Genomic DNA, 26,778 nt, shown 5'->3' on the forward strand with positions numbered 1-26,778 from the left:
TTAAGAAATGTAAAATAAACAAAACTTTTAAACAATCAATACATCAATTCAAAAAAATTCCTTAAAGAAATTATAAGAAACAGAACATAACAGAAGAGTAATTCAATCAACTTTCAATGCCACTTCATCTGAGGAAAGGAATATTGAAATCAACTGTAATCTATCTTCTACAAAAATCCTTGCTTTTCTATATCCAGAATTAGCCGATGAAACATTTCAATGTATTTTAATTATAACAGTTCACCCGAAAATTCTGGCCCTTCCATAAAGCAAGGAAAAATATCCAGTTAGAACTTGTACTTTAAAAGTATATGTATTCTCATTTGGATTTGCAAAAATATCTCTCCGGTAATTTCGAATTTTAGTTAATTTCAAGTGTTATGATTATTGACTTAGTTTTCAATGTTACTTCAGTTACTGAAGTTCATTTTTTCATATCGTTCACAAGTTTGAGAAGAGGAATCGGCACCTTGATGCCTGCGAAGCCATTTCAAAGTTCTCGTCGCTCAAATATCCAAATTTATAATTTTAGATATTTGGCCAACAAAGAATCGTAACAGTAATGAATAACGTTAGTAAAAATTCCTTTCTTGTCATCTTCGACATTGGAACAATTCTACGAACTGTAAAATTAAACCTTTTACAAAACCTGAATTTTAACGACGTCTAAATAATACTACATTGACTAGATGAATCAGTTTGCAACTGCTAGAAACATCTGATTCCGCATACAATGAACTATTTTCCGTTCCTATTGTTCTGTATACTATATCCAACCAAGGCACGCTACGTTTTATATGTTCCTACATAAACCTGTCATTTCATGAATTAGTATTTCGAGTTGAAAACAGAGTTCATTGAAAAAAGAAATATGAAGCAGAAGACAAATAATTTTAATGTTGAGCGGGAAGAACATTTTTGTTTCATTCATTATACAGAAAACGGGTATGCTTATTATGCAGTTCAAGTGTATCCATTGCTAAAAAATCTTACGATCTTACGTGAAGAGACATTTCATCACTATAACGGTGCCCGCCGAAGGATCGCTATGATGCCCACCGAACTCCCGCATTTCTGAAATATGCCCTGTTAGTAAAAAGTTTCCAATCCCTAGTTTAAAATGTACCGAAATTTAAAAAGGTGATGATAAAATTGAGTACATAATATGAATTTTAATGTTAGAGTACTGTATTAGTTTTGTGGTAATCTTTATATGTTTCTGATGATCAGTTTGAAGAAATAAAATTTAAAAAAGAAAAGAAAAAACAAACAAACAAACAAACAAACAAACGATCAAACAAACAAAAACTGAAGATTTATGTGTTATTTTTTAAATAATAATTCACAAAAGCAATTCAGTGTATTTTCAAATATAGCAAGACTTTAAAATATAACCCCCCCTTTTTTGGACTTACATAACATATTGTTATATAATATGATTCTTCAGAAAAAGACATAATTTTGCGAAATTGCAATATTTGGCCAATAGCTTCAGTTATTTGAAATTAAGACATTTTACCCTGCCATATGATTTAAAAAAAAAAAAAAAAAAAAACAGCTTATACATGCTTCCGTATCCGAGTGTGTTATGTTAGGCTTATTACGGATACGAAAAAGATGGAATAATAACGGATGTTATACTTAACACAGGATATTTGTACGAAATATTTAAATATGGTCAAGTTTAATTGATAAATTATATAGTAAGGTAGTGAGTGGTTTTGAGCTCAAATTGCATGCGGTCCGCATGCACGATTTAAGAAGAGTTGACCGACCAGAAATATTTTTTTAACAGAATGAAGCTTTTTTATTGGCAAAATTAAAAATAATCTAACAAATTTTGAATTTACTAAATATTTGTTAAAATATACATAAACAATAATAATGTTACGAATTTAGTATTTAGTTTAGCTATTTTTAGTAGAATTGTAATTAAAATTATTTTATTTCCCAGTGCAATGCAGCGCGTGACGAGCTTCAAGAAAAAGCTACGCCGAAAAAGGAAAAATACAGGAGCACGCGCATTTAATAAATAGATATATCGTAGTTTATATTTAAATTGAATAAATGCAATTGTGTTAGCTGTAACTGTAAGTCTACTCTTTTGCTTTCCGAGCTTTTGCTAATTCTAGTCTTTTGCTACTCCTTTTTCTTTTGGAGCCCACCAGCGGCCGAGCGGTGAACACTGGTAGTTCGGTCCGAGGCTCGAATCCCGCGAACGGGCTGGCTGCATGGGCGTTTTTTGTGGTTTTCCCCATGTGTAACGTGTATACGAGCCAGTTTCCACGAAGTCCTCCACGAAGGCATCCCTTCCCTTAGGCAGATAGCCCTAGTGTGCTTTACCATAATTAAATAAACCAAACCTTTTGCTTTTGCGTGTTATAAATGTTTTAAATGATGCAAATATTCATATTTTGGGCATTTTAAAATTAAAAAGATATCGATTTTGTGAAAATGACGAAATCTAACTTTTTATACATTCCTCCTGTCCCTATACTCATATTTAGGATAATTTTCTGTTTGTGCATACATTTAACATTGTTAATGTAAATCGAAATTTTCTGATTCACTTATTCAAATAATCTGAAGTTGACACCACATGACTTCATTGTACAGCCTATTAAATTATACACACTTTTTGCTGCGTTTCATTCAAATTTATTACTCCGAATTTCATTATATTTTTCATTCAATTAATTAGTTCTCACTTCGCAGCAAGAACTCGAGCTAAAAACATAAACATAAAAATAAAAATAACATAAGAATTCAAAATATCTTCATTAAAAATCGTAAAATACAGAAAAACGTAAAACACCAAATACAGTTAAAAACGGTTAAAAAAAAAGCAGTTAAAATTAAAGTTATAGGCAAAATCAATCTATTCGGCCAGCGTGCGGGAAAACATATATTTCGGTGCACAAAACTGAAAGTTTACTTTTGGTCGCACTCGGCAAAAAGACCCTGATGTTAGAGCACAAAATGACTTAATTCACTACTCTACCAAGAGTTTGAAATGTAAGCAAATGGCGACCTCGTTAGACATAGTACCAGTTAAACGACTTTTAAATCGTTGATAATTTTACAACTTTTGCATGCAGATTAACTAAAGGCATAAAAACCTTAATGGGAACATAAAAACGACATAATTCAATCACTTTTAAAGCAAAAAATGCACAATTTTCCAATATATAAGAATAAAAAAACTGAGCTCACCGAGCAGGGTAACAGAGTGGGTATATATATGTAAGAAAAATAAAAGATATGTAAAAGATTAAATTAGCAGAGAAAATTAATTCCCTTCTGTATTCTAAAAATAGTAACCTTTATTTGCACTGCGTCATTTCGAAAAAAATCTATGTTAGATGATTCTTACATAATTCTGATGATGTAAATGAAACTAAAACTCAAACAGCCAACAGTAATTTTACAGCTAACATTTTAATTTTACAGCCAACATTTTAGAATATTAACCATCCAATCAAAATGCATTGAGAACCAAAACTAACTCAGTCTGAATTAAAATTTCACTCTAACCATAACGCACTTTCTTTCTGTGCTTTGCCTTAGCTGGACTGCAGTCTGTCTGCTGCTTCTTTCTTGCTACAAAGTTATCAAAAGTGAAAACGTTTTGGAACAGGCACAATTAATGTGTCAACTGGATTGCGGCCATAACATGTTTACTGAAATAAAAGTTGAATTAACTATACCTTGACTGCCAAATTTCTTATTCATTGTGGATCGTCGTTTCAGCATTCTAAGACAACAAAATTCTATCTGTTCATTACGGATACAAACGCCTGCGTTCTACTACAGAATCGATTACAGAAAGAGTTCATTAAAGTGGTGATGCCCAAATAGCTGGAAATGTTTGAATTAAAGAAAGCTACGGGGGTCTTCTGGTTTTGTGTAAAATAAGAAAATTGACAATGTAACAATGACAGTAAAAATCATAATTTTAGTAATACTATTATAAAATTTATAATGCTAAAATATACGTTATAATACCGAAAATTAATTATGTTTTGTACATTATGAAATTTGTGATTATTCAAAATACGTAATGTGTATGCAAATTTTTTACAACTGTGATATTGTGTGCAAAGCCTTCCCTGAAGAAATCTAATTCTGTGGGCTCTAAAACACAAAGACTTTTGGACTGAAAATCTTTAATAGGACTCTAAAATCTTATCAAAATTTATATTTTGCAACTATGGAAATAATTATTTTGCTCAAAATTTCAGGATTTGTATCTTTTAAAATTATTTCTCTTCATGTGCTAATGCTTTCTTTGTAACGCTTTTCCTTCGGCCCTGCTGTCCCAACCTTTCTTTTGAAAGGGGAATATGTAAGAAAAATAAAAAAATAAGTAAAAGATTAAATTAGCAGAGAAAATTAATTCTCTTCTTTATTCTAAAAATAGTAACCTCTATTTGCACTGCGTCATTTCGAGAAAAATCTATGTTTTATGACTCTTACATAATTCTGATGATGTAAGTAAAACTAAAACAGCCAATAGTAATTTTACAGCAGTATTAAATATCCAATCAAAATGCATTGAGTATCAAAACTAACTCAGTCTGAATTAAGATTTCACTCTGAACATAACGCACTTTCTTTCTACGCTTTGCCTTAGCTGGACTGCAGTCTGTCTGCTTCTTTTTTTTTGCTGCAAATCTATCAAAAATATAAGCCTTTTGGAACAGGCACATTTAATGTGACGACTTGTATGTAGCCGCAACATGTTGCTGAAAATAAAACTGAAGATTTAATCTACCTAGTCATTATGGATCAACACGTCTACGCCATCAAAATTCCTGTTCCTGAATATTTTACACATATATATATATATTACGTATATATGTAAGAAAAGTAAAGAAGATTAAATTAGCAACGTAAATTTCCTTCTCTATTCTAAAAATAGTAACCTCTCTCTGGACTGCGTCATTTTGAGAAAAATCTATGTCATATGACTCTTACGTAATTCTGGTGATGTAAACGGAACTAAAATTCTTAACAGAAAATAATGATTTTACAGCAATATTAACCATCCAATCAGAATGCTTTGAGACACTAAGTCGGACTTGAGATTTCATCCTGAACATTACGCACTTTCTTTCCACACTTTGGCCTAGCTACACTGCTGTCTGTCTGCTCTGCTTTCTTGCTACAAAATTATCAAAAATGTAAGCCTTTTGGAACAGGCACATTTAATGTGCCGACTTGTGTGTAGCCGCAGCATGTTGCCGAAAATAAAACTGAAGATTTAATCTGCCTTCGCCTCCAATTTCCTGGTCATTGCTTCTGAGTTTGAATGTATTACAATTCTGCTCTTCAGTTGCTTCCTGCTCCTGAATATATATATATATATATGTATACGTTTCATGCGGCCAGGTGCAATCAAAAAAGAGGTGCACAACTACATGTTATAGCAGTCCCATATACAAAATTTCAACGTTATGAGGTACTCATTTTTGAGATATGCGAGATACATATATACGTACGTACTTAAGTTAAATCCATTTTACAACCCGTTTTGGAAAAAAAGAGTCCTTTATTCTCTCGTACGTACAGATGTCACGCAAAAACATCGTTTAGATGGATTCGAGAACGGTCAGAATGGATATTTTCGTTGAAATATGATATCCGAACGTTTTCGCAATTACGATACTTTCTTTACTTCATACAAAGAAGTAAAAAAATAGACAGTAATTAGGCGAGGGGGACGAATATGGAGTAAATATTGTATCTAGAGTATTAGATCCTATGTTTTCTTACATTTGTAAACGGAGACTTTTATTTGGAGTAATTATATTGCTAAGGACAGCAAATAATTAAATGTACATTCAGTTTTTAAAATTTCGTTGCAAATATCTTTATATTTATAGGGTTCAGGGAAAAAAGGCCTTACTGAAGCGAGAGGAAAGAAAATTCACTCAGGCATTTCTTAAAGAAACATCATTAAACAACGGGAGAATACACTGGTGTGCAAAAATTAAGGACGAGACGGTTTTTTGAATATAACTTTGTAGAAAAGCTTTCCAACACAACACATTTAATACCGTAAGATCCCCAATACGTAAGGACATGAGTAATGTAAGCAACACTTACTAAAAGAGAAATCAGAGGGATAAAAAGAAGCTTTATTGAAAAAGTAGCATGGAGCGCAATGTGACTGAAGGCCGAAACATCCGGTCTTTAATAGGGGATATGATCACCCCTGACTGCTAGGGAGGTTTCACAGCGTCTGCCCATGCTGAGAATGAGGGTGTCAATGAGTTGTTGAGGCATTGCTGCCCATTCGTCTTGCAGCGCCAATCGAAGCTCCGGAATCGTTACTGGTGGTAAGGTACGAGCTGCCAAGCGTCTGCCTAGAAAATCCCATACATGCTCGATGGGATTGAGATCCGGAGATCGTGCCGGCCAATCCATACGTTCAATATCCTCACTCTCTAAGAGCTGTTCGGCAGCTACTGTGCGATGACATGGTGCATTGTCGTCCATGAAAAGGAACTGCGGACCCATAGCGCCTCTAAAAAGACGCACATATGGAAGAAGAATCTCGTTACAATAACGAGTCCCGTTGACTGAACCTGCGTCGAAGATGTGAAGGTCTGTACGACTACCAAGCATGATGCCTCCCCAAACGAGAACACCGCCACCTCCATACCTGTCCCTTTCAATGATGTTCGAGGGATGATTGCGGCTTCCCCGCTCTCTCCAGATGAGTATGCGATGAGAATCGCTACTCAGACTGAATCTGCTCTCATCTGTAAAGAGTACTCGTCCCCATTCATTGTCTCTCCAATTCCGGTGTTCCCGGCACCACAGAGAACGCCTTCTCCGATGGGCAGGCGTTAGAGATACACACCGTACAGGGCGTCGTGCAAACAGACCACCACCGTGCAGTCTTCTGGCCACGGTAAAACACGATATCGGTCGTCCAGTCGCCTGTGTCGTGTGTCTAGCGATTTCTCCCGCTGTCTGCCGCGTGTTTCTTCCGGCCTGTAAGGCAATATACCGGTCAACTGCGGGTGTGGTTCCTCGTGGACGACCACTACTAAACCCCCGGATAGCTGTTCCTGTAGTTTGAAATTGTCTCCAAAGTCGTGAAACGATGCTGTGAGCAATTCCGAACTCTGCAGCCACACTTGTCACACCGCGGCCTTCCTCCAACTTCCCAATGATTCGACCTCGGGTAAAAGCATCCAGATGTCGTCTAACAGATTGATTATTCGCCATTTCTCGCTGAGGCAGCAACTCGGTGTGATTTTAATTGCTATACGGCGTGCAATCTCTTTGCCAGAAATACTGATCTTACACCGACAACATGCTTTATACTACTCAGACACTCCCCCATTACGTCTACAAAAAAATCAAAAAATGGTGATCTTTGATGCACTCTGTATATAAGACTGGTGCAATTTTATCAGGTTCTGAACTCTGTCACACTGCACCTTCTTAATTTCTAATCATTTTTACCCCTTTCAATTCTACTGCCTAGTGCTCCCTTAAATTCTAAAAATTTTGCTGCCTCTAAATTCTGTCACCTTGTGCGATTGCACCAGTGCCAGCCTTGCCTGAATAAAATACCAATATAGTTTGTATATTATATTTGTGCTATTGTTATCTGTAATGAAAAAAATAGCAAAACAATTGAACTCTTAGCCTTCATATGACTAAAACAGAGTTTTCCAGAAAACCAAGAATAATATTTCAAGCTCATATATTACGCATAACACTCAGTACCTTGGAGTTTAATTTGAGAATCGTTAAGTTTAAAACATTACCAGTCAAATAAAATATATGTTGAAATTAATCAGCTTGTTACTTAAGGTTTACTTTCTTTTCAAAGAAGTTCACTACAAGCAAAAATACAATAAAACGAAGCTTAACCTGGAATAATCCAAAATTATGGCAAATAAAAGTTTGCGAGAAAAAATGTTAGTTAAATATTCTTAATTATGATGAGAGGCTTGAATAATCAGCTCTAAACTATTAAATACAATAAAATAATTAATAAGAGTGGTCAGTTATACTTCTTTCAGCATCACCTGATCTAAAAGTCGTAAGAACTCGATTTTTTTCTAAAACCGAGATAAATTTTTGAGAATATCTATTTACCATGATGATTAACAAATGAATAAAAATAATGGAAAATCTATTTAATTGTAAATACATGCAGTATATTCTGATATCTACAAACAAAAATAATTAATAATATCGGTCATTATATTCATAGGGACAGAGACTTGGGAAAAGATTAATGCTGAAAGGATAATACCTCCTCCTCAATGTCATCACATTGCTGTACCAAATCCAGCTTTGAACAACTGGGAAGCAAGAGTTCGTGCTTGGGGAGATTCCACAGTGTCCAGTGAGGATGTGCCAAGCAGAACAAATCCACCCAAATCTATCTCCATGTGTTTTGGGCAAACTAATGCTGAATCAGAAGGCAAGAAGTACTTTAAATTTCGGGTCCATCCAGTTTCAAGATTTTGCAGTAAAAATACTAGTTCTGATGAAGATGATGATGAGGAATATACTGCCAGTTACAACCAAAGCTCCGCCCAAGTAAACCTCAGGTAAGTAAAACTTTTTCCAGATACTCTTGATTGGAGAAATTTATATGTTAGATTTACAATAGAAGCCTATTAAAAATTTCTGAGGGGTCAATAACTTCTTGAGAGAATCTAATACAGTAGAAACTCGAGATATGAGCACTTCTATATATGAGAAATTCAAAATACGAAGAAAGTATGAGCGAAAAATCTGTCTCTAAATATGAGCATTGAGTCGAGTAACAAGCAATGAGCCAGGCTGTTAATATGCATGGCGCCATTTCCAAATCCGGCCCGACTCGGAGAATCCCCTCATCACATCACTCGATGTTCTTTGATCTACGTGTTTGTGCGCTTGTGAATCAATTGTGTTAGCATTTAATTAGTTTATTAAAAACACATTCCGTCAAACATTAATTGTTAAATACTTGCTTTATTCAGAAACATTACCGTCAACATTACTGCTCAAAAAACATTACCGTTCAAATTATTATCGTTCTGAAAAAAACTGTTGTTGGCAATCGGGAAAATACATTTTAAATAAAATTAATACGTTGCGTTTACATTCGGGCATCCTGACTTAGTTACGACCTCGGAACATTAAGAACTTATATTTAAAAAAATTAAATCTGTAATATTAATGTTTATAGTTCGAAAGTCTTTAGCTGTCATATAGATTCACCGTCGTTTTCTATTCTTTTTCCGTGTCCTAGTTTTAGTAATATGCGGCGTGTTGTTATCGTTATCCCCAGTAACACTAATGTCATCATCATCATCATCGTCTTCTTCTGATTCAGCTTGACACTGCCATGACTTTAATTGGCTCACATGAGCTGTCGTACTAAAGAAATGTCCTTTCACCTTCTCTTCTAATTGAGTCACTCTATAGGTATCACTTGGTAAAACTTCTGTAACTACCAAAGGTCCTCGATACTTTTGTTGTGTTTTGGTTGATTCTCCAGTTGATTTAGGTACTCTTCTCATAACTACTATTTCTCCTCGTTCGAATGTTAAAGAATTCCTTTTCTTCTTGTCATAATTTGCTTTCATTTTCATCTGCATATCTTCAATTCTCTTTCTAGCTTCATTCTGTAAGATTACTGGATTCTCCCATTCATCTGCGTCTTCATCTGTAATCATCCTCATCAATCCGTCGTTAAATTTTGGTGAATAACCGTGAAGCATTTCGAAAGGAGTTTTATTTGTAGTCTTATTTATCATATTGTTTAGATTTCTTTCGCATTCCTTAATCTTTTTGTCCCAGTCTCTCTGATTCGGATTTTCCATACTCGTTTTAATCGTAGCCAAAATTGTTCGATTTGCTTTTTCCACCATTCCATTACCACTTGGATACTGATTTGAATTGAGTGTATGACTGATTCCATTATTTTGACAGTACTCTCGAAATTCCTTCGCTGTGAAACATGTTCCTCTATCGCTGATAATTTTTTCTGGTAACCCAAAATCATCTACAAAACTCTTCAATGCAACTAACACATACTTGGTTGCAGTACTTTTCATAGGATATAAGCGCGTAAATCTCGTAAAATTATCAATTATTACAAATAATTCTGTATTTCCTCTTGAACGTTTTACGAATGGTCCTAAATGATCTATATGTATAATTGCAAAAGGTCTTCTACCAGGTCTAATTGGATGCAGTACTCCTTGTTTCTTACCACTAGGCATTTTATTTACTAGGCATTCGAAACACATCGAAATGTGACGCATAACATATCGTTTCATTTCTTTAAACCAGTATGATTCCTTGATTTTGGCAACAGTTCTGTCGGCTGAAAAATGTTCCAAAAGATCGTGAAATTTTACTACAATACCTTTTCTCATCGATTTAGGTATGACATATAACAATTTCTCCTTTTCCTGATCTTTCACTTTACGAAACAATCTTTTATTCTTCAAGACGTAATTTTCAGTTACATATTTCTCTGCATTCGTTCTATCATTTACCTTTTTCTTTAAAATGTCTATTAATTTGCGTAATTCTGGATCTCAATGCTGAATCATAAGAATTTGTTCATCTATCGTTAGCGTTAAACAAACTTCCAAGTTGTTTTCAATTATAGAGTCTAAAGTTTCTTCTGGCTGATCAACTGGCGATCGGCTCAATGCATCTATGTGACTCATTCTTTTGCCTTGCCTGTGCTTTATTTCAAGATTGTATTCCTGGATCAGATTACTCCACCTTGCTATTTGAGGATTTGAAGTTTTCTTCGCGTTTAAATAAACTAAAGCTTGGCAGTCTGTAATTACCGTAAATCGGATTCCAATTAAAAATTGTCGAAGTCGTGTCAAAGTCCAAACTATAGCCATTAATTCTAATTTGCTTGAATGATAATTCTTTTCTGTTTCTGTTGTTCCTTTACTTACACAATAAACTAAATGCTACTTTCTATCTTCACCTTTTTGCAACAGCATTCCTGCCAGTCTTTTGTTGCTCGCGTCTGTGTGCACTTCAGTCTCTGCTTCGGGATTATATAATGCTAGTATTGGTTCATTAGTTAAATGATCCTTTAAAGTACTAAATGCTTCTTGCTGATCTTCGTTCCAACGAAATGTTTCATCCTTCCTCGTCAGTCTCGTTAGCGGCTCAGCTTTCTCTGCGTATTTCGGTACAAACCTTCTAAAGAAACTTGTAAGACCTAAAAATTGTTTAACTTCATGTTCATTGGTTGGTTTAGGAAAGTTTAATATGGCTCGTACTTTTCTTGGTCCAGGTTGCATACTATTTGATTTTATTAGAAATCCCAAATACTCAACTTCATCTTTTCCAAATTCGCATTTTGTCAGTTTCAATGTCAGCATTGCTTCTCTCAATCTATCAAACACTTTCCTCAGTTTTTCCATCATTTCTTCCCAAGATTTAACCGGAATTAATATGTCGTCCAAATAGCACAATACTTCTTTATTAAGCAACGGACCTAAAACTTGATTCATAAGTCTCTGAAATTCTGCAGGTGCATTAGCTAACCCAAAGATCATACGTTCAAATTGACCAGTATCATCTGGAGTGATGAAAGCTGTTTTCAGTTTCGATTCTTCAGTTAAAGGAATCTGCAAATATCCATGAGCTAAGTCCAATGTAGTGAAAACTTTACACTCACTAAGACATTCAAGAAGATCATCTATCCTAGGGAGTGGAAATTTATCTTTAACAGTTTGCGAATTCAACTTTCTATAATCTATCACTAATCGTAATTCACCTGTTTTTTTCTTTACGAGTAAAACTGGACTAGCATACGGAGATCTTGTTTCAGTAACAATTCCATATTTCTTCCATTCATTTATTATCTTCTTTATAGAAGCACGCTCTTCGGCATTGGTTTTATACGACTTCATGCAAATAGGCTTACTCCCTTCAATTTCTTTAATATCCGTTAAGTTTGTACACCCTAATTCCTCCATATTTAATGCACAACAATCTCGATGCTCATTTATCAAATGTAAAACTTCCTGTTTTCTCTCTGGCGTAATATTGTTATTAACTTTAATTTCTTCTAAAGTAATCAGTCTCTTAAACTTCTTAATTTCATTTATTATCAGTATTTCCTTTTGACTTGAATTTTCAGTTTTCTGATCTGAACTTGGTTCAACTAATTCTGCTACTTCCGCTCTACCGATACATTGATTCTCTTTCAAAATTAGTTTTCGATCGCTGTAGTTAGTGGCTGGTATCACTGTTTCTCCCTGTATTACTTCCAATAATGAGCCTAACTCCTCTTCCGATCCACTTATTAAAACATAACCGTTAATAATTTCATCAGTTTTAACTTTCACGAAATTAACCGTATTATTTTCGATTTGAGTTTCTTGGGAAGCTTTCAGTTTAATTCGCGGAGTGTTGTTATCATTTCGCAACTGTGAAAATGGGCAGTCATTAGCATAGCGTATGTGCAAGGTATTACCTATCTTGGCGTATGCAATATGCGGTAAATCAATCCATGTTCGACCAACTAATAAGTCGCATGGTTGCGTTTCATCTCCTACAATTAGAACTGTAATGTCCTTTCCTTCCACATTATCAATCTCTAAGTTAACAGTTACTTTTCCCAATGTTCTAGCGGCTGGTTTATTCTGGTTCCCAAAGCCAAACAATTCCTCCACATCAGGTTTTACAATAAGATTCAGTCTCTTAGCCGCAGACTGTTTCAATAAACACGAACTAGAACCCGTATCTATGATTGCAGTAATGTCTTCTCCATTATTGATGCGAGCATACTTTAAATATACAGCTGGTGAAACACCTGAATTCTGGTCCACGGATAAATTATTTTTAACATTTGTCAAGTCTGGATTCTTAGACGTACACCTTTTAAAAGTATGACCCTTTTCATTACATTTCCTGCAAATAATTTCTTTTTTAGGCTGAGGACAATCCTTCGCTATATGTCCATAATCATTACAATTGAAGCATTTCGGCTCACACTTTTCATTGCGGATGCCAGAATTATATTCCCTTTTCCTTTCGTCTGTTTTATAAAATTTATCTCTCAGATTGTATTTATTATCAAAACTTTTAAAACTTTTTAAAACCCACTTTGAAATTACCATCTGTCTGCATGGAATCGTTAACATTTCTTTGTCTTGAATACTGATTATAGGATCCTTCATAAAATTTAGAACCAGATTTGGGCTTTGAATTATGCCTAAAAGTTTTATTTTCTACTTGAAGTACTTTTATCCCTGCCCGAATATTTTCATATTCATCTAGTTTTTCAGCCAACTCTTCAGGATTAATGAATTTAGACCAATCATCAATGAAATGGTCTCGGATAGCAGCGGGGACCCTCTTCTTTAATTGATCAGTAATAATAAGTTGTTTTAAAGAGTCAAAATCTGTTACATTTAATCCAGCAAGCCACTCTTCAAAATAATTTTTTAATTCAAACGTGAAGTCCTTCCACGTATTACGCAATGTTTTAATATGATCAACGAACTTTTGCCGAAACTGTTCAGGGCTTAACTTAAATTTTCTCAGTAGCAGTTGCTTAACGTGCTTATAGTCGTTAGCTTTTTCTGCTGATTCACGAGCAATTAATTGAGTTATTTCATAAGGCAATAGACCCAACAGCTGAGAAACCCAGTTTTGTTCTTCTAACCCAATACGTCGTGCCTGTCTCTCAAATAAAACTAGATAAAAACTTATATCACCTTCATTCAAATCATACTTATGCATTAATTTACTCATATCACAAATATTACTTCTACTAACATTAGAAGGAACAGAATCATTTACATTACTACTTCTGATTTCCGCTTCTATTTTCAATTTTTCAAGTTCAAATGCTCTTTGCTTATCTTTTTCTTTTTCTAAAATTTCTAACTTTTCCCTGTCTAAACGATCATTTATAATTCTATCTAGCATTTGTTTAGTAAAGTCTTCGTTATAATTCTTACTATTCAAAATCATATCTCTTAAGCCTACAATTTTAATATCAGAAGGGACATCTACATCAAGTTCCAAAGCAAGTTCTTTTAAATCACATTTTTTGCCTCTTGCCAAATAAGCCATCTTAGACTTCAATTTTCAAATACTAATACAATAATTATACTTAAGTTCTTTCCATTTAATACTTAGACATAACATAAACAGTTTATAAATTCACGTACCTTTCTACTTTCAGTTTTGGCGAGCTTCCGCATTCAGTTTAGGCTTAGCGTACGTTAAGGCAATACGTTGTTAAATCTAGATAATAATTCTAGTTTATCCCACTTCTGAAATGTTAGCATTTAATTAGTTTATTAAAAACACATTCCGTCAAACATTAATTGTTAAATACTTGCTTTATTCAGAAACATTACCGTCAACATTACCGCTCAAAAAACATTACCGTTCAAATTATTATTGTTCTGAAAAAAACTGTTGTTGCCAATCGGGAAAACACATTTTAAATAAAATTAATACGTTGCGTTTACAATTGTTTATTACTTTTAACATGAAAATAATTATTTCACGATGCCTACCAAGCAGGTTTTTCTCTCAGATAGTGCTGCAAAGAAAAATAAGGAAACCATGGCCATTGAAATTAAGAAAGAAACAGATAAAGAAGCGTGGTATAAGTGTGACAGAATTGGCGAAGACACGGCCTTTCAACATCGATGATTTGATGATTTCTGAAAAAGCAGAAAGAAATTGTGAAACTTGATATAGCCAAAAGAATTACCGTTATTTCTAAGCACTGTCCAAAAGTCCTAGAAGATGTTGAAAAGCTGTCGTAGATGTGGATTAATGAGAAGTAGTTAAAAGGTCAGTGCTGGAAGCTCTCATAAAAGTAAACTATCGTTATATTAGGTTATATTATTTACTAGTGTTATTTATTAGAAAATTTATTTTTATGTTGATATTTTTAGAGGTGCGGATTGATTAACTGGATTTCCATTATTTTCAATAGGAAGTTTGTTTCTAGATACGAGAAATTCGCTATATGAGCTCAGTGTTGGAACGAATTAAACTTGTAGCTTGAGGTTCCACTGTACCTTGAGATATAACTTAGTGGGAAGCTTATTGTTTTTATGAATGTTGACTGAACACATGATTAACATAGATAAATGGAAATATAATACATGCAACCAATTAAAATCACACCATGTCAGTGCAGTAAGTATTACTACCACATTAGTAATAAAAATCATTTTAACACTGAAAACAAAATGTAAATAAACAATATGAAGGTGTACCTGAATACTCTCGAACCTAAATGGTATCAAAATATTCTCTAGCAGAGAAGAAATGATGTCATCAAAAAGCATATCCAATCATGGGAATGGATTTTCCCCAGGATTCACTGCAAAGTATAGTTTGATTTAATAGTCCAGGCTGTATCAGCTAACAACCACATTAAATCTTCCAGACTTTTTGTCTTCAGATCATCTTAATGAAAAAACTGGTTACAGTGGAATATACACTGAAGAGTCATTACATTATGGCCACCCTCCATCTACAACAGTGGGCTTTCCCAGGAACAAAACCACTGCGCATGCACGGCTGATATTGAAGTATATAAAGTACTACATTGTCTTTCCAAAGATAGTGCAATTAATGACATAATGGGAAAAGCAGCTGATTTATCAGACTTCCATAAATGTCGAATCGCTATGGCTTTGCGACGGAGAAAATTAGTATCAGAAACAGTGCATTTAGAGAGCCATTCATGTGCAGTTGTTGTGAGCACATATCGAAAGTGGTGTAGGGAGGGTGAAACTATAAGTCGTTGGCCAGCAGTGTGTCGTCGACAGGGCATTGATTCCAGAGGAGATTGAAGATTACTATGCATTGTTCGCTGTGACCGAAAAGCTAAAATGACCAAAATTGCCACTAGCTACAACAATGGCAACCCAAACAGTGTTTCTCAATACACTGTGCAGCATACACTGCTGCATATGTGCCTAAGCAGCCGGAGGCTGTAGCATGTCCCTACATTGACGGCATGTCATCGCCAGCTGCGTCTGTAATGGACCAAGAAACATCGGAATTGCACATTAGAAGAATTGAAGGAAGTTGCATGGTCCGACAAATCACATTTTTTGATCCATCACATTGACAGGCGTATGCTAATACGCCGATTTCAAAAGGAAACCCTGGCTCCCTGACGCACAGTTGGATGGAGACATGCCAGTGGTGGGGATATTATAGTGTAGGCAATGTTTTCATGGAGCACATTAGGACCCATAATCCCCATAGAACAATCCCTGAGGTCTATGTGCTACGTGAACATTGTTGCAGACCAGGTTCACCCATCCATATCAACAGGATAATGCACCATGTCATAAGGTTCACATCATCAGGGAGTGGTTCAAGAAACATTCCAGTGACTTTCAAGTTATGTCTTGGCCTCCAAATTCACCTGACATTAATCCAATAGAGCATTTGTGATCCCACCTGGAAAACCAAATTCGTGCTGCCACGCTACCGCCTCGCAATGTGGACGCTTGGTACCAGATATCTTGGACTACAAAACAGCATCTTATAGAGTCAATGCGATGCCAGGTGCTGGAAGTTTTAATGGCTAAAGGTGGTCTTACAGGTGGTTAATAGGGTGGTTACAATGTAATGGCTCTTCGGTGTATATAAGTAGCTTGACTGTCTGATGTAAAATATTACTCTGTCAATTGAATTTAAAAGATCTAAGAGAATGAAGTAAGGAAGTAAGACATTGAAAATGAAATTTCTGTATACTTTGAACACTGATTGAATTATTAAAATTTCATAAAAATATATATTCTTTGTTAGATTAAATTAGATTAAGTGGTAAAATTTATACAGAAATTTCATATCTAGAAAAATTTAAGTGTACAGTTTGAGTTTTATTGTGGAGCTTTAAAAATCAGACTGTTTAGAGAGGGAAACTACACTCTACTTGTTTTCTACTGTAGCAATAACTTCAGAAATAAAGCTATTTAATATTAATAATGCATGTAAGATAAATATGTAAATTAAAACTCTTAACTTTACAATAATCCTTTAACTTTCCATTTTAATTTGCCAATTTCCTTTTTCTGTCCAAAAAATAGTAATTGTTTATAGTAAATAGCTTTAAATTGTTTATCATTATTTCTGAATTAACCCATGTTATATGATTGTTATATAATTCTGAGACATAAGTTACATGAACCCTCAGCCAGTAATAATTCTAGACAATCAAAATATACTGAAATCAAAACCAACTTAATTTAAAATTCATTTACAAGACACATCACACTTGCTTCTGTTGCCAACTAGATCTTCAAGTCCTACTGCTTCAATCATATTTCAAAATTTTATCAGTACTGATGTAGCCTTTAATGTTTATTATACCAGTTTATTTATAAAAATGTGTGTTGGCTAAAATAAAAAGGAATATTTAATTCAGTTGTGATTGTAACTGCATCTTTATATCAGCAACATCTAACAACATTTTCCAAATAATTAAATACATTTATTATTTAAATTATTTATAGCAAGAAACAGTCATGTAATAGTGCACTTTGTTGGTGTGGTGTCTTTGTTCTGAAGTGTTGAGTCATTTAATTCACAGTAGGTGTCTTTTGATTATTTGTTGTTAACAGTAACACAAACATGATTAAAACAAATATGAAATATCATACGTGACACTGTGCCAGATCTATACATCTTACCACATCATTATTTCTTTCTATTCTAACTGTACCCCTCCCCACCGTGGGAAAAGCGAACATCAGCTTATCCCGTTAGGGAATTTTAGTTTGAACAGTTGGTAAGAAATATACACTGGTGTACAAAAATTAAGGACGAGACGGTTTTTTTCAATATAACTTTACACAAAAGCTTTCCAAATCAACACATTGAATACCGTAAGATCCCCAATACGTAAGGACATGAGTAATGTAAGCAACACTTACCAAAAGAGAAATCAGAGGGATAAAAAGAAGCTTTATTGAAAAAGTAGCATGGAGCGCAATGCGACTGAAGGCCGAAACATCCCTGTGATGGGTATCCAGCAAGAAACATCCAGTCTTTAATAGGGGATAAGATCTCCCCTGACTGCTAGGCAGGTTTCACAGCGTCTGCCCATGCTGAGAATGAGGGTGTCAATGAGTTGTTGAGACATTGCTGCCCATTCGTTTTGCAGCGCCAATCGAAGCTCCGGAATCTTTACTGGTGGTAAGTTACGAGCTCCCAAGCGTCTGCCTAGAAAATCCCATACATGCTCGATGGGATTGATATCCGGAGATCATGCCGGCCAATCCATACGTTCAATATCCTCACTCTCTAAGAGCTGTTCAGCAGCTACTGTGCGATGACATGGTGCATTGTCGTCCATGAAAAGGAACTGCGGACCCATAGCGCCTCTAAAAAGACGCACATATGGAATAAGAATTTCGTTACAATAACGGGTCCCGTTGACTGAACCTGCGTCAAAGATGTGAAGATCTGTACGACTACCAAGCATGATGTCTCCCCAAACGAGAACACCGCCACCTCCATACCTGTCCCTTTCAATGATGTTCGAGGGATGATTGCGGCTTCCCCGCTCTCTCCAGATGAGTATGCGATGAGAGTCGCTACTCGGACTGAATCTGCTCTCATCTGTAAAGAGTACTCGTCCCCATTCATTGTCTCTCCAATTCCGGTGTTCCCGGCACCACAGAGAACGCCTTCTCCGATGGGCAGGCATTAGAGGTACACACCGTACAGGGCGTCATGCAAACAGACCACCACCGTGCAGTCTTCTGGCCACGGTAAAACGCGATATCGGTCGTCCAGTCGCCTGTGTCGTGTGTCTAGCGATTTCTCCCGCTGTCTGCCGCCTGTTTCTTCTGGCCTGTAAGGCAATATACCGGTCATCTGCGGGTGGGGTTCCTGGTGGACGACCACTACTAAACCCCCGGATAGCTGTTCCTGTAGTTTGAAATTGTCTGCAAAGTCATGAAACGATGCTGTAAGCAATTCCGAACTCTGCAGCCACACGTGTCACACTGCGGCCTTCCTCCAACTTCCCAATGATTCGACCTCGGGTAAAAGCATCCAAATGTCGTCTAACAGATTGATTATTCGCCATTTCTCGCTGAGGCAGCAACTCGGTGTGATTTTAACTGCTATACGGCGTGCAATCTCTTTGCCAGAAATACTGGTCTTACACCGGTAACATGCTTTATACTACTCAGACACTTTCCCATTACGTCTACCTGCATATCTGCGCATGTGCTACCGTACATCACCTTACTTAATCTCCTGATTGGTCTTTCTGTCCGCTCTGCCTCTTCGTTCAGCTGATATGCTAATTTTTCGACTTCGTCCTTAATTTTTGCACACCAGTGTATTTTTCAAACGGGCTTCATTGCAAAAAGGATTTCGCTCAGGCAAGTTGTAGGCAACATAAATCAGAAGATGTTGAGTCAGTTGCGAAACAAATTGACTGCTCTCGATTTATTCGTAAAATTTAAGTGTAAAAAGTTGGTAGTTTGCTATAACGTTATATTTTAACTATTTTCAGTCTTCTAAAATATGAATAAAAAATTAAGTAATGATTCGTGCTTGTTTCTTGCAATTAATTGCTCTTTTACGGATTTTCTTTTCTTTTTCGGGGCCTAAGGGGTTGGATTGGTTGGATTGGAGGACGACCCGGTCTCCCTTGTCAATGAAGACCTTATGACCAATATAGGTCGCCTCGATCATACCAAGCTTGTTAATAAATAAGAAACATACAAAAATAAAACACGAACATACAAAACAGTAATACAAACAAGACAAATTGGCGAGCAGGAGCAATACAAAGCATCAGATCAAAATTTTTTTTATGGCAGACTTCACATTAAACCAATAAGATCTATCCAAGATCGATACTCCACCCGTTTAAAAAAATTTCAAAATCATAATTACATTAAAAAGTTTAAAATCTTAAAATCAAAACAACACAATTTCAATTATAATAAAACATACAAAATATAATATTCAACCAAAATGACTTATTTACAAACCTTATTTTATAATTTTCTCAAAATATATTCCTTTTATATTGTAAATATTCGCATATTTGAAACAATAACGCCATATTTTGGGAAAATTCTAAACTGACAACTTAACTTAGCAACTAACTAAGCAACTTTTCTAGTAAGAACGGTAAGATTTTTTTTCTCGGTATGGTTTCTTTCTTTTCTTCTTAGTTTTTGAAGTGGAATATTTTGTACGCTTTATTTATGGCTCAAGTATCGAATTTGCATTTGCTAAGTTTTCTTCGTTTTGGATAGCTAAAATTTGAAATTATATATTATGCTTTATGAAATATGATTTGTATGAATGTATGAATATTTCAGATGAGTTGTATCTTTCAAAAGTCTGGAGTACCTTTGACTAAGAAGGCACAAAACCGTGGTTTCCCTGGCTTTGAGAAAGGTAATATTTATGTTCATTCTTGTTATATTAATCTACGTAGAGAACTGATGTATAATAGATATAGAAGAAGTCGAAATAACTGGATTAACTGAGACATAACTATACCTATATTCGAAATATCAGGATTATTAGTCGAAATTTTTTTTTCTTCTGCAGGACAACTATGTATTATAATTGAAGTAAAAAATATTTATTACTTCATTTATAGAATTTTATTTCAGTAAAAATAATAAAATTAAAAGTAAAGTAAGAATTTCTTCTTATTATAACAAAATGCATTTTTCCCTCGATAACATTAAGCAATGAAATTTTATGGAATTGATTAGCCACGAGTAGATACACGTAACGAAGACTGAAATTTGAACTCTGCATGCTCAAAATTATATTAAAGAATATTCAGAGTCTACGTAATTGAAGGTAGACCCAGGGGCGTAGCCAGAGTTTCCAGCGTCCGGGGAAAACTGAAGAATTTGCGCCCCTTTCAGTGTGCCAAGAATGGAAAACATTTCATTAAAAAATTTCGTAGCATCAATTTGGCGCCCCTTGGATGCTGCGCCCGGGGACACATGTCCCCCCTTGCCCCACCCTAGCTACACCACTGGGTAGACCGTTGCTTTCTACCCTTTTATACCAAAAGAGCTCACCATTTCTGTCCAAACAGGATAAATATAATGTAGAATGTGAATATGTCAACTGAATTGCTAGAAGAAATAGACGTTTGATAGATTTTGTAGAAGTATCCAACAGAAAGGTGAACTAAAAATTAAGGAGGAAAAATTGTCAAAACCAAGATATTTGATATTAAAATCGAGAATTATATTCAGAGTCCATAGAAAAGCTGAAGAGCGAAATGTTTGCATTTGTACTTAACTAATAATAAACTACTGTTCAGAAAACGGTTTCTGGTATTAAGAGATTACGAGACAAGCTTATCTATGCAGATTACTGTTAAAAATATTGTTAAAAATAATTTTTTTTTCAAACTGGAAATCGTATTCGCAGAGTCTTATAAATTTATGTTCTAGAAAAAACTGGTAAGCTTCATGACACATAATCAATGATAATATTACAGTCGTGTGAAAAACTAACATAATTTGCAAGTTATATATATTTTTACGAAAGGTATTGAATCAAAGGTACTAAGTATGCCACCGAAGGACTACGAAAATATTCAGAGTTGAACACGTAAGCGTACACGTGTGTGTCTGTGGAGCTGTGATTGTGGAAATGATATAAGCGCATGAGAAATTTTTAGCGATTTGTGTACTGATACTTTTTCACGACATTCGCATTCGCCCTGTTTCTCGCAAGACTTCGATAAAGTTCAAAAGGTTTCAGGTAAAAGGGTTAGCCACGAACAATGGATGACGGAATGAGAGGGAGAATTGTCGATAAATTGAAGGCAGGTCAATCATAAGCGTAGGTGGCTACAGAGCTCTATGTAACTCCCAGTGTCGTCTGCAATTTGTAGAAACAGCTTCAGGACATTGGATCCATATCTAGAAGACCTGGACAAGTTCGACCAAGATCCATATGATGAATGAGCATCGTTATTAAGCACTTTCAAAGTGACAACACAGGACTGTATAGCTTCAGAGCTCTGTGCTGCCAAATGAACCTGAGTTTCACCGTCTACAGTTACCTGAAGGCTTCATAAAATAGGGCTGTATGCCAGAAGACCCTGCTTTTGCGTCCCGCTTTTACTGCAGCACACATGAGAGCGCGTTTAGCATAGTGCAGACAACATGCGCCTTGGACCAAACTTCAGTGGAGCATCGTGCTTTTTACCGATGAATCCAGATTTGTCCTGGACACTGATTCTTGGAATACCTATATCTGGAAAGAACTTGGAACACGATACCATACCTCCCTTCTCAGGGAAAGAGATCATTACAGTGGGGGAGGTGTAACGGTTTGGGCAGGCATAATGTTGGATGGACCGCACACCGCTGCATGTGTTTGACAAAGGCTGTGTGACTGCTATAAGGTACAGGTAGGAGATCTTAGAGCCATACTTTCGACTTTACAGGGACCTATCCTGGGTTCTTGTTAATGGACAACAACGCTTGTTCATATATGGCTGAGGTGGTCGACGATTACCTGGAAAGTGAGGATATTCGCCGTAGGAATTGGCCAGCCAGATCTCCTGAGCTCAAGCCAGTATAGAACATGTCTGGAACGCTCTTGGGAGAGCAATTTAATCTCAGCATCCTCCTCTGAGATCAATCCCGGGCTTTGAAACTACCTTGCTGCTGGAGTGGGATCGACTGCCACAGGACCTCCTCAACTGCCTCTTGCCAGTATGCCGTTACGCCCAGTATGTCCGGTTAAGAAAGGGGACCGTACTCCGCATTAGACTCATTTTGAGTTCGATATCACAACGCGGAATTTGGACATCTTAGCTCTGTGATAATCATGATAATCATGCGTACATAAAAGGATTTTAGATGGTACATCTCTTTCTCTGTTATAAATGTATATTCAAACCAGATTTTATTAAAATCTGCCCATTAGTTTTCAAAAATTCGATATAATATGCATATTCTCTTAATTTTGCACACGAGTGTATTTGCATTAGTTAAAACTGAAAAATATTTGTATTTTGATCAATTTTTTGTACGATTATCAGATTATGATTCTAAAGTAAGAAAACTTCATCAGAATATTAATAACGCATTTTGGACTTTGTAAACATATAAATTATTCGCGTAAAAATTCTTTCTGCAAACCAAATGTAATAAAATTATAAGTTAAAGACTAGAAAATCAGAAAACAATACCATTGAAAGACATTTAAGAGGGAACATCAATATCGATTTATTCTAATTTATTTCCTAACCACTCCTCAATGCAAACTGAATATGTTGTAAAAAAAAAAAAAAAAAAGGGGGGGGGGAACACATAGTTTTTGAAATTAAGATTCTGGTCAATTTTTATCGTGCGAACGTCAAATATTTTGCTTTTTTTTAATAACCAAATTTTGTTAAATATAAGTATAGAAATCTGAGGAAAGTAGAAACAATTAGATACCGCAATTATATTCGATTATATTAAGTAGTAGGATAGTAAAAAAATATAAATTTCTATATTTAACCAATTTATTTACTTTAATTATTTATAATTTTTTAAAGTATGCTATTTTCTAAAACATTCTCCTGGATAATGACCGGGTTTCCTGTCACAAGTATCACAAAAAGATGTTTTTGTTTTTTTATGAGAAAAAATAAAATGAGTCTTCCCATCTAAACGTAGATAGTATCATCTGTGATAATCGGCCGGGGTTTTTGTGTAGTAGCACGAAAGTCTTTATTAGACTCATATTATAAATTTTCTCTATAATCTGATATGATAGTCGGTTTTGTTTATTTCTTTTTCTCTAGCATTTTAAGTCGTCTTTGATCTTTTTCTCGCAGGCTGTGAAACAGAAGAATGTTTTGTACAAAACATTGTGACCACTTTTTTGTCACGCCATGTCACTAACATTTTTCCTTTTCTATAACCGATTTTATGTCTAACAGCTAATTTTTTTATATGTTTTTTTTTCTGGCAATCCTCTTCGATTGGTCATAATTGTTCCAGTAAGAACGTAAGTGGGTTTTAGAAGTTCTGCATCTAAAGTGGGGTTCGTATAAAATCTGACAGTATATAGAGACATTAGGTATTTTTTTTATGCAGGAGAACTGAAAAATTAGCAAACGCCTTCACCGGGAATCGAACCACGAACCTCTGGAACACCGGCCCAGCGTGCAGAACCACTACACCACGAAGGCACGCTAGGAAGGCGGGAGAAATGCCTTATATACTCCCCCTTTTAAAGAGCGACTAGAGGTTTTAGGGAAGCCAATCGCCAAATCCTGAGTGTGAAGAGTCATCATCCACAACTCTTTTAGTTCGGGCGGCCCACTGTAGAGACATTAGAATTTTTTTGTAAGCAGGCAAGATGAAAATGAGCAACCGCCTTCGCTGGGAATTGAACCACGGACCTCTGGAATTCGGACGCAGCGTGCAGAACACTACACCACGAAGGCACTCTAGGAAGGCGGGAGAAATGCCTTATAAGTGAAAATATGATATCCTGGCATCAAATTTTGTAAATTTCGATACAGTTGCATCACAATTCTACTAGTGAAATTATGATCTGGTCCAATTGAGCCACCTGTTGTAATTTTACCATAATGTGGAACAAATGTATATAAATAACTTGTCTTAGAATCTGCTAAAACATAAACTCGAAATCCCCATTTTGTTGGTTTTTTAGGGTTAGACATAAGAAAGATTATTTTCCCCTTGAACGAGATTGTAGACTCGTCAACTGCCAAATTTTCACGAGATATATAATTTTGAATAAATTTTTGGTTTTGGTAATCCAGAAAGGTGTTCACCCTTTCTATCCTTGTCCTCGTCTTTTGAGTGTTTTGTGGAATTGTTTCCAAATGTAGTGACAAAATATTTGAAGAAAACATTTGTTTGAAAAAAATGTTTCTAAAAAATGACATCTTCAAATGAAATGCTTGAGACCAGTATGATTCCAAAGCTAGTGAAACAACAAGACCCATATTTATTGATGACACTAATAAAGGCTCTCATTTCACTCTCAGTTACATCTTTCCAATTTTACCAAATGGAATATTTGCTCGGTGTTTTTTCTGGCATTATTTTTGCTGCGTATGCATTAGTTTCACTCACTATTTTTGAGTAGAGTAGGAGCCAAACACAATTCAAAAAATTCTAGAGCTGATTTGCAGCTGGATGGAACTTGTGGCCCAGCAACATTTTCAACAACTGAGAATTTTATGTTATGACTATTATTGTCTTCTTCAGTGACATTTGTCCATAATGTTTCATCATTTCCAACAAACTGCCTATTATGTGTAGAAATAGATGGTTGCTCATTGCTATCCTCATTTATCGTTTATAAGTCTTCTTCTTATAATAATTTCTTCGTCAGAATCGGCCTAGTTTTGAAAAGGAACCGAAAAGAATAGCTCAGACGCTTTTGTAAAATTTATATTGTAGAGACATAGGTAATTTTTTAGAGGCAGGCAAGATGAAAAATTAGCAACGACTTCGCCGGGAATCGAACTGCGGACCTCTAGAATACGCGCCCAGCGTGCAGACCACCACACCACGAAAGCATGCCAAGAAGGCGGGAGAAATACCTTATAATTTCATCTTGCAATAATTCAAGTTCATTATCCATTTGAGTCATACATTCGTCATCACTTCTTTCATATTCTTTGGTGAATGATTATTTTCTCTTGATTCACGGCATCTATATTTTTATGCTTATTAGCATACAAAATAAATAAATATAGCAGTTCAATTATTATTATTTGAAGTAAAACATGTTTTTATGCAAACAAAACATCAGAAACGGCAAAAAATACGATTTCTCTAAAGTGTCGGGAACGTGCTTTCCTGAAGACTACTGTGACAAGGTAACGAGATGTTCCTTATCTCGCTTTCCAAGGATATAGTTCCCAGACAAAGGGACTCTTGCACGTGAATGCGGTTTGGAGATTGCAATTGTACCTGTTTGTTACCCGAGGGGATATTTTCGCTATGATTTAGCGACGGGGGAGTTGAGGTTTGGACATCGTGAAGCGATGTTGTGTCAAGAGGAGCGTAGCCGAATACCTCAGTGAGTGTGTGGGAAATTATCGTCTGCACGTTCAAAGAACCGGCTTTTCCAAGCTAGAAGACCCTATGTCCACTGGGAATACATTGTTCTGCTAGGAGATTTAGCACGGATTAATCTTTCCGAATATGCTGTTGTTTTAGCACAGTTTATTTGTAACTGTTTAGAAGTACTATTGGATTAAGTGTTATCCACATACCAGATTGATGTAATATTAATTTCTTACATTTATATTTTTATTAAAATTCTCGCTATTGTTTTATAACTTGAGTTTGAGTCATTTCAACCCTGAAATACAACAGAGGCTTTGGGTAGCGCGTTCGACCACTGCACCACACTACAACGTGACTCTTTTGATCCTAATGTAAAAAGAATTTAAAATAATATAAATTGGTGAAATATGATAAATTTAGTCTTTATTTTACATAGTACAAAAAATTTGAAAGAAAAAAACAATTTTAAACATTTTCAATTATTTTAGAAATTACCATGCATAATGTCGAGTCTAGCTGGAGTTGGAGTAAGAAACGTGGTGTCTAGCCACACTCGACATATGTTAAAATAATACTAAAAAGAATTTTTAAATTATCTAACTTGGTCAAACATAATAAATTTAGTCTTTATTTACATATTACAAAATACTTGAAAGAAAAAAAAATAGATTTAAACATTTAAAATTATTTTAGAAAATACAATGTATAATGTCGAGTTTAG

The 26,778-nt window shown here is 35.3% G+C and overlaps 1 protein-coding gene across 1 annotated transcript in view; it reads left to right on the forward strand.

The window, feature by feature from the left end:
- Window positions 1-26,778, forward strand: part of LOC118184487 (uncharacterized) — a 49,149-nt gene that overhangs the window by 6,730 nt on the left and 15,641 nt on the right. The window contains exons 2-4 of the mRNA XM_085827404.1: window positions 8,240-8,582; window positions 15,608-15,740; window positions 20,349-20,427. Coding sequence (XP_085683530.1) covers window positions 8,240-8,582; window positions 15,608-15,740; window positions 20,349-20,427 — 555 coding nt within the window. The remainder of the gene's footprint in view (window positions 1-8,239; window positions 8,583-15,607; window positions 15,741-20,348; window positions 20,428-26,778) is intronic.

The sequence above is a fragment of the Stegodyphus dumicola genome, chromosome 12 (genome assembly GCF_044657685.1).
Source record: "Stegodyphus dumicola isolate Sdum_Otavi_A_Nest chromosome 12, ASM4465768v1".
Lineage (NCBI taxonomy): Eukaryota > Metazoa > Arthropoda > Arachnida > Araneae > Eresidae > Stegodyphus > Stegodyphus dumicola.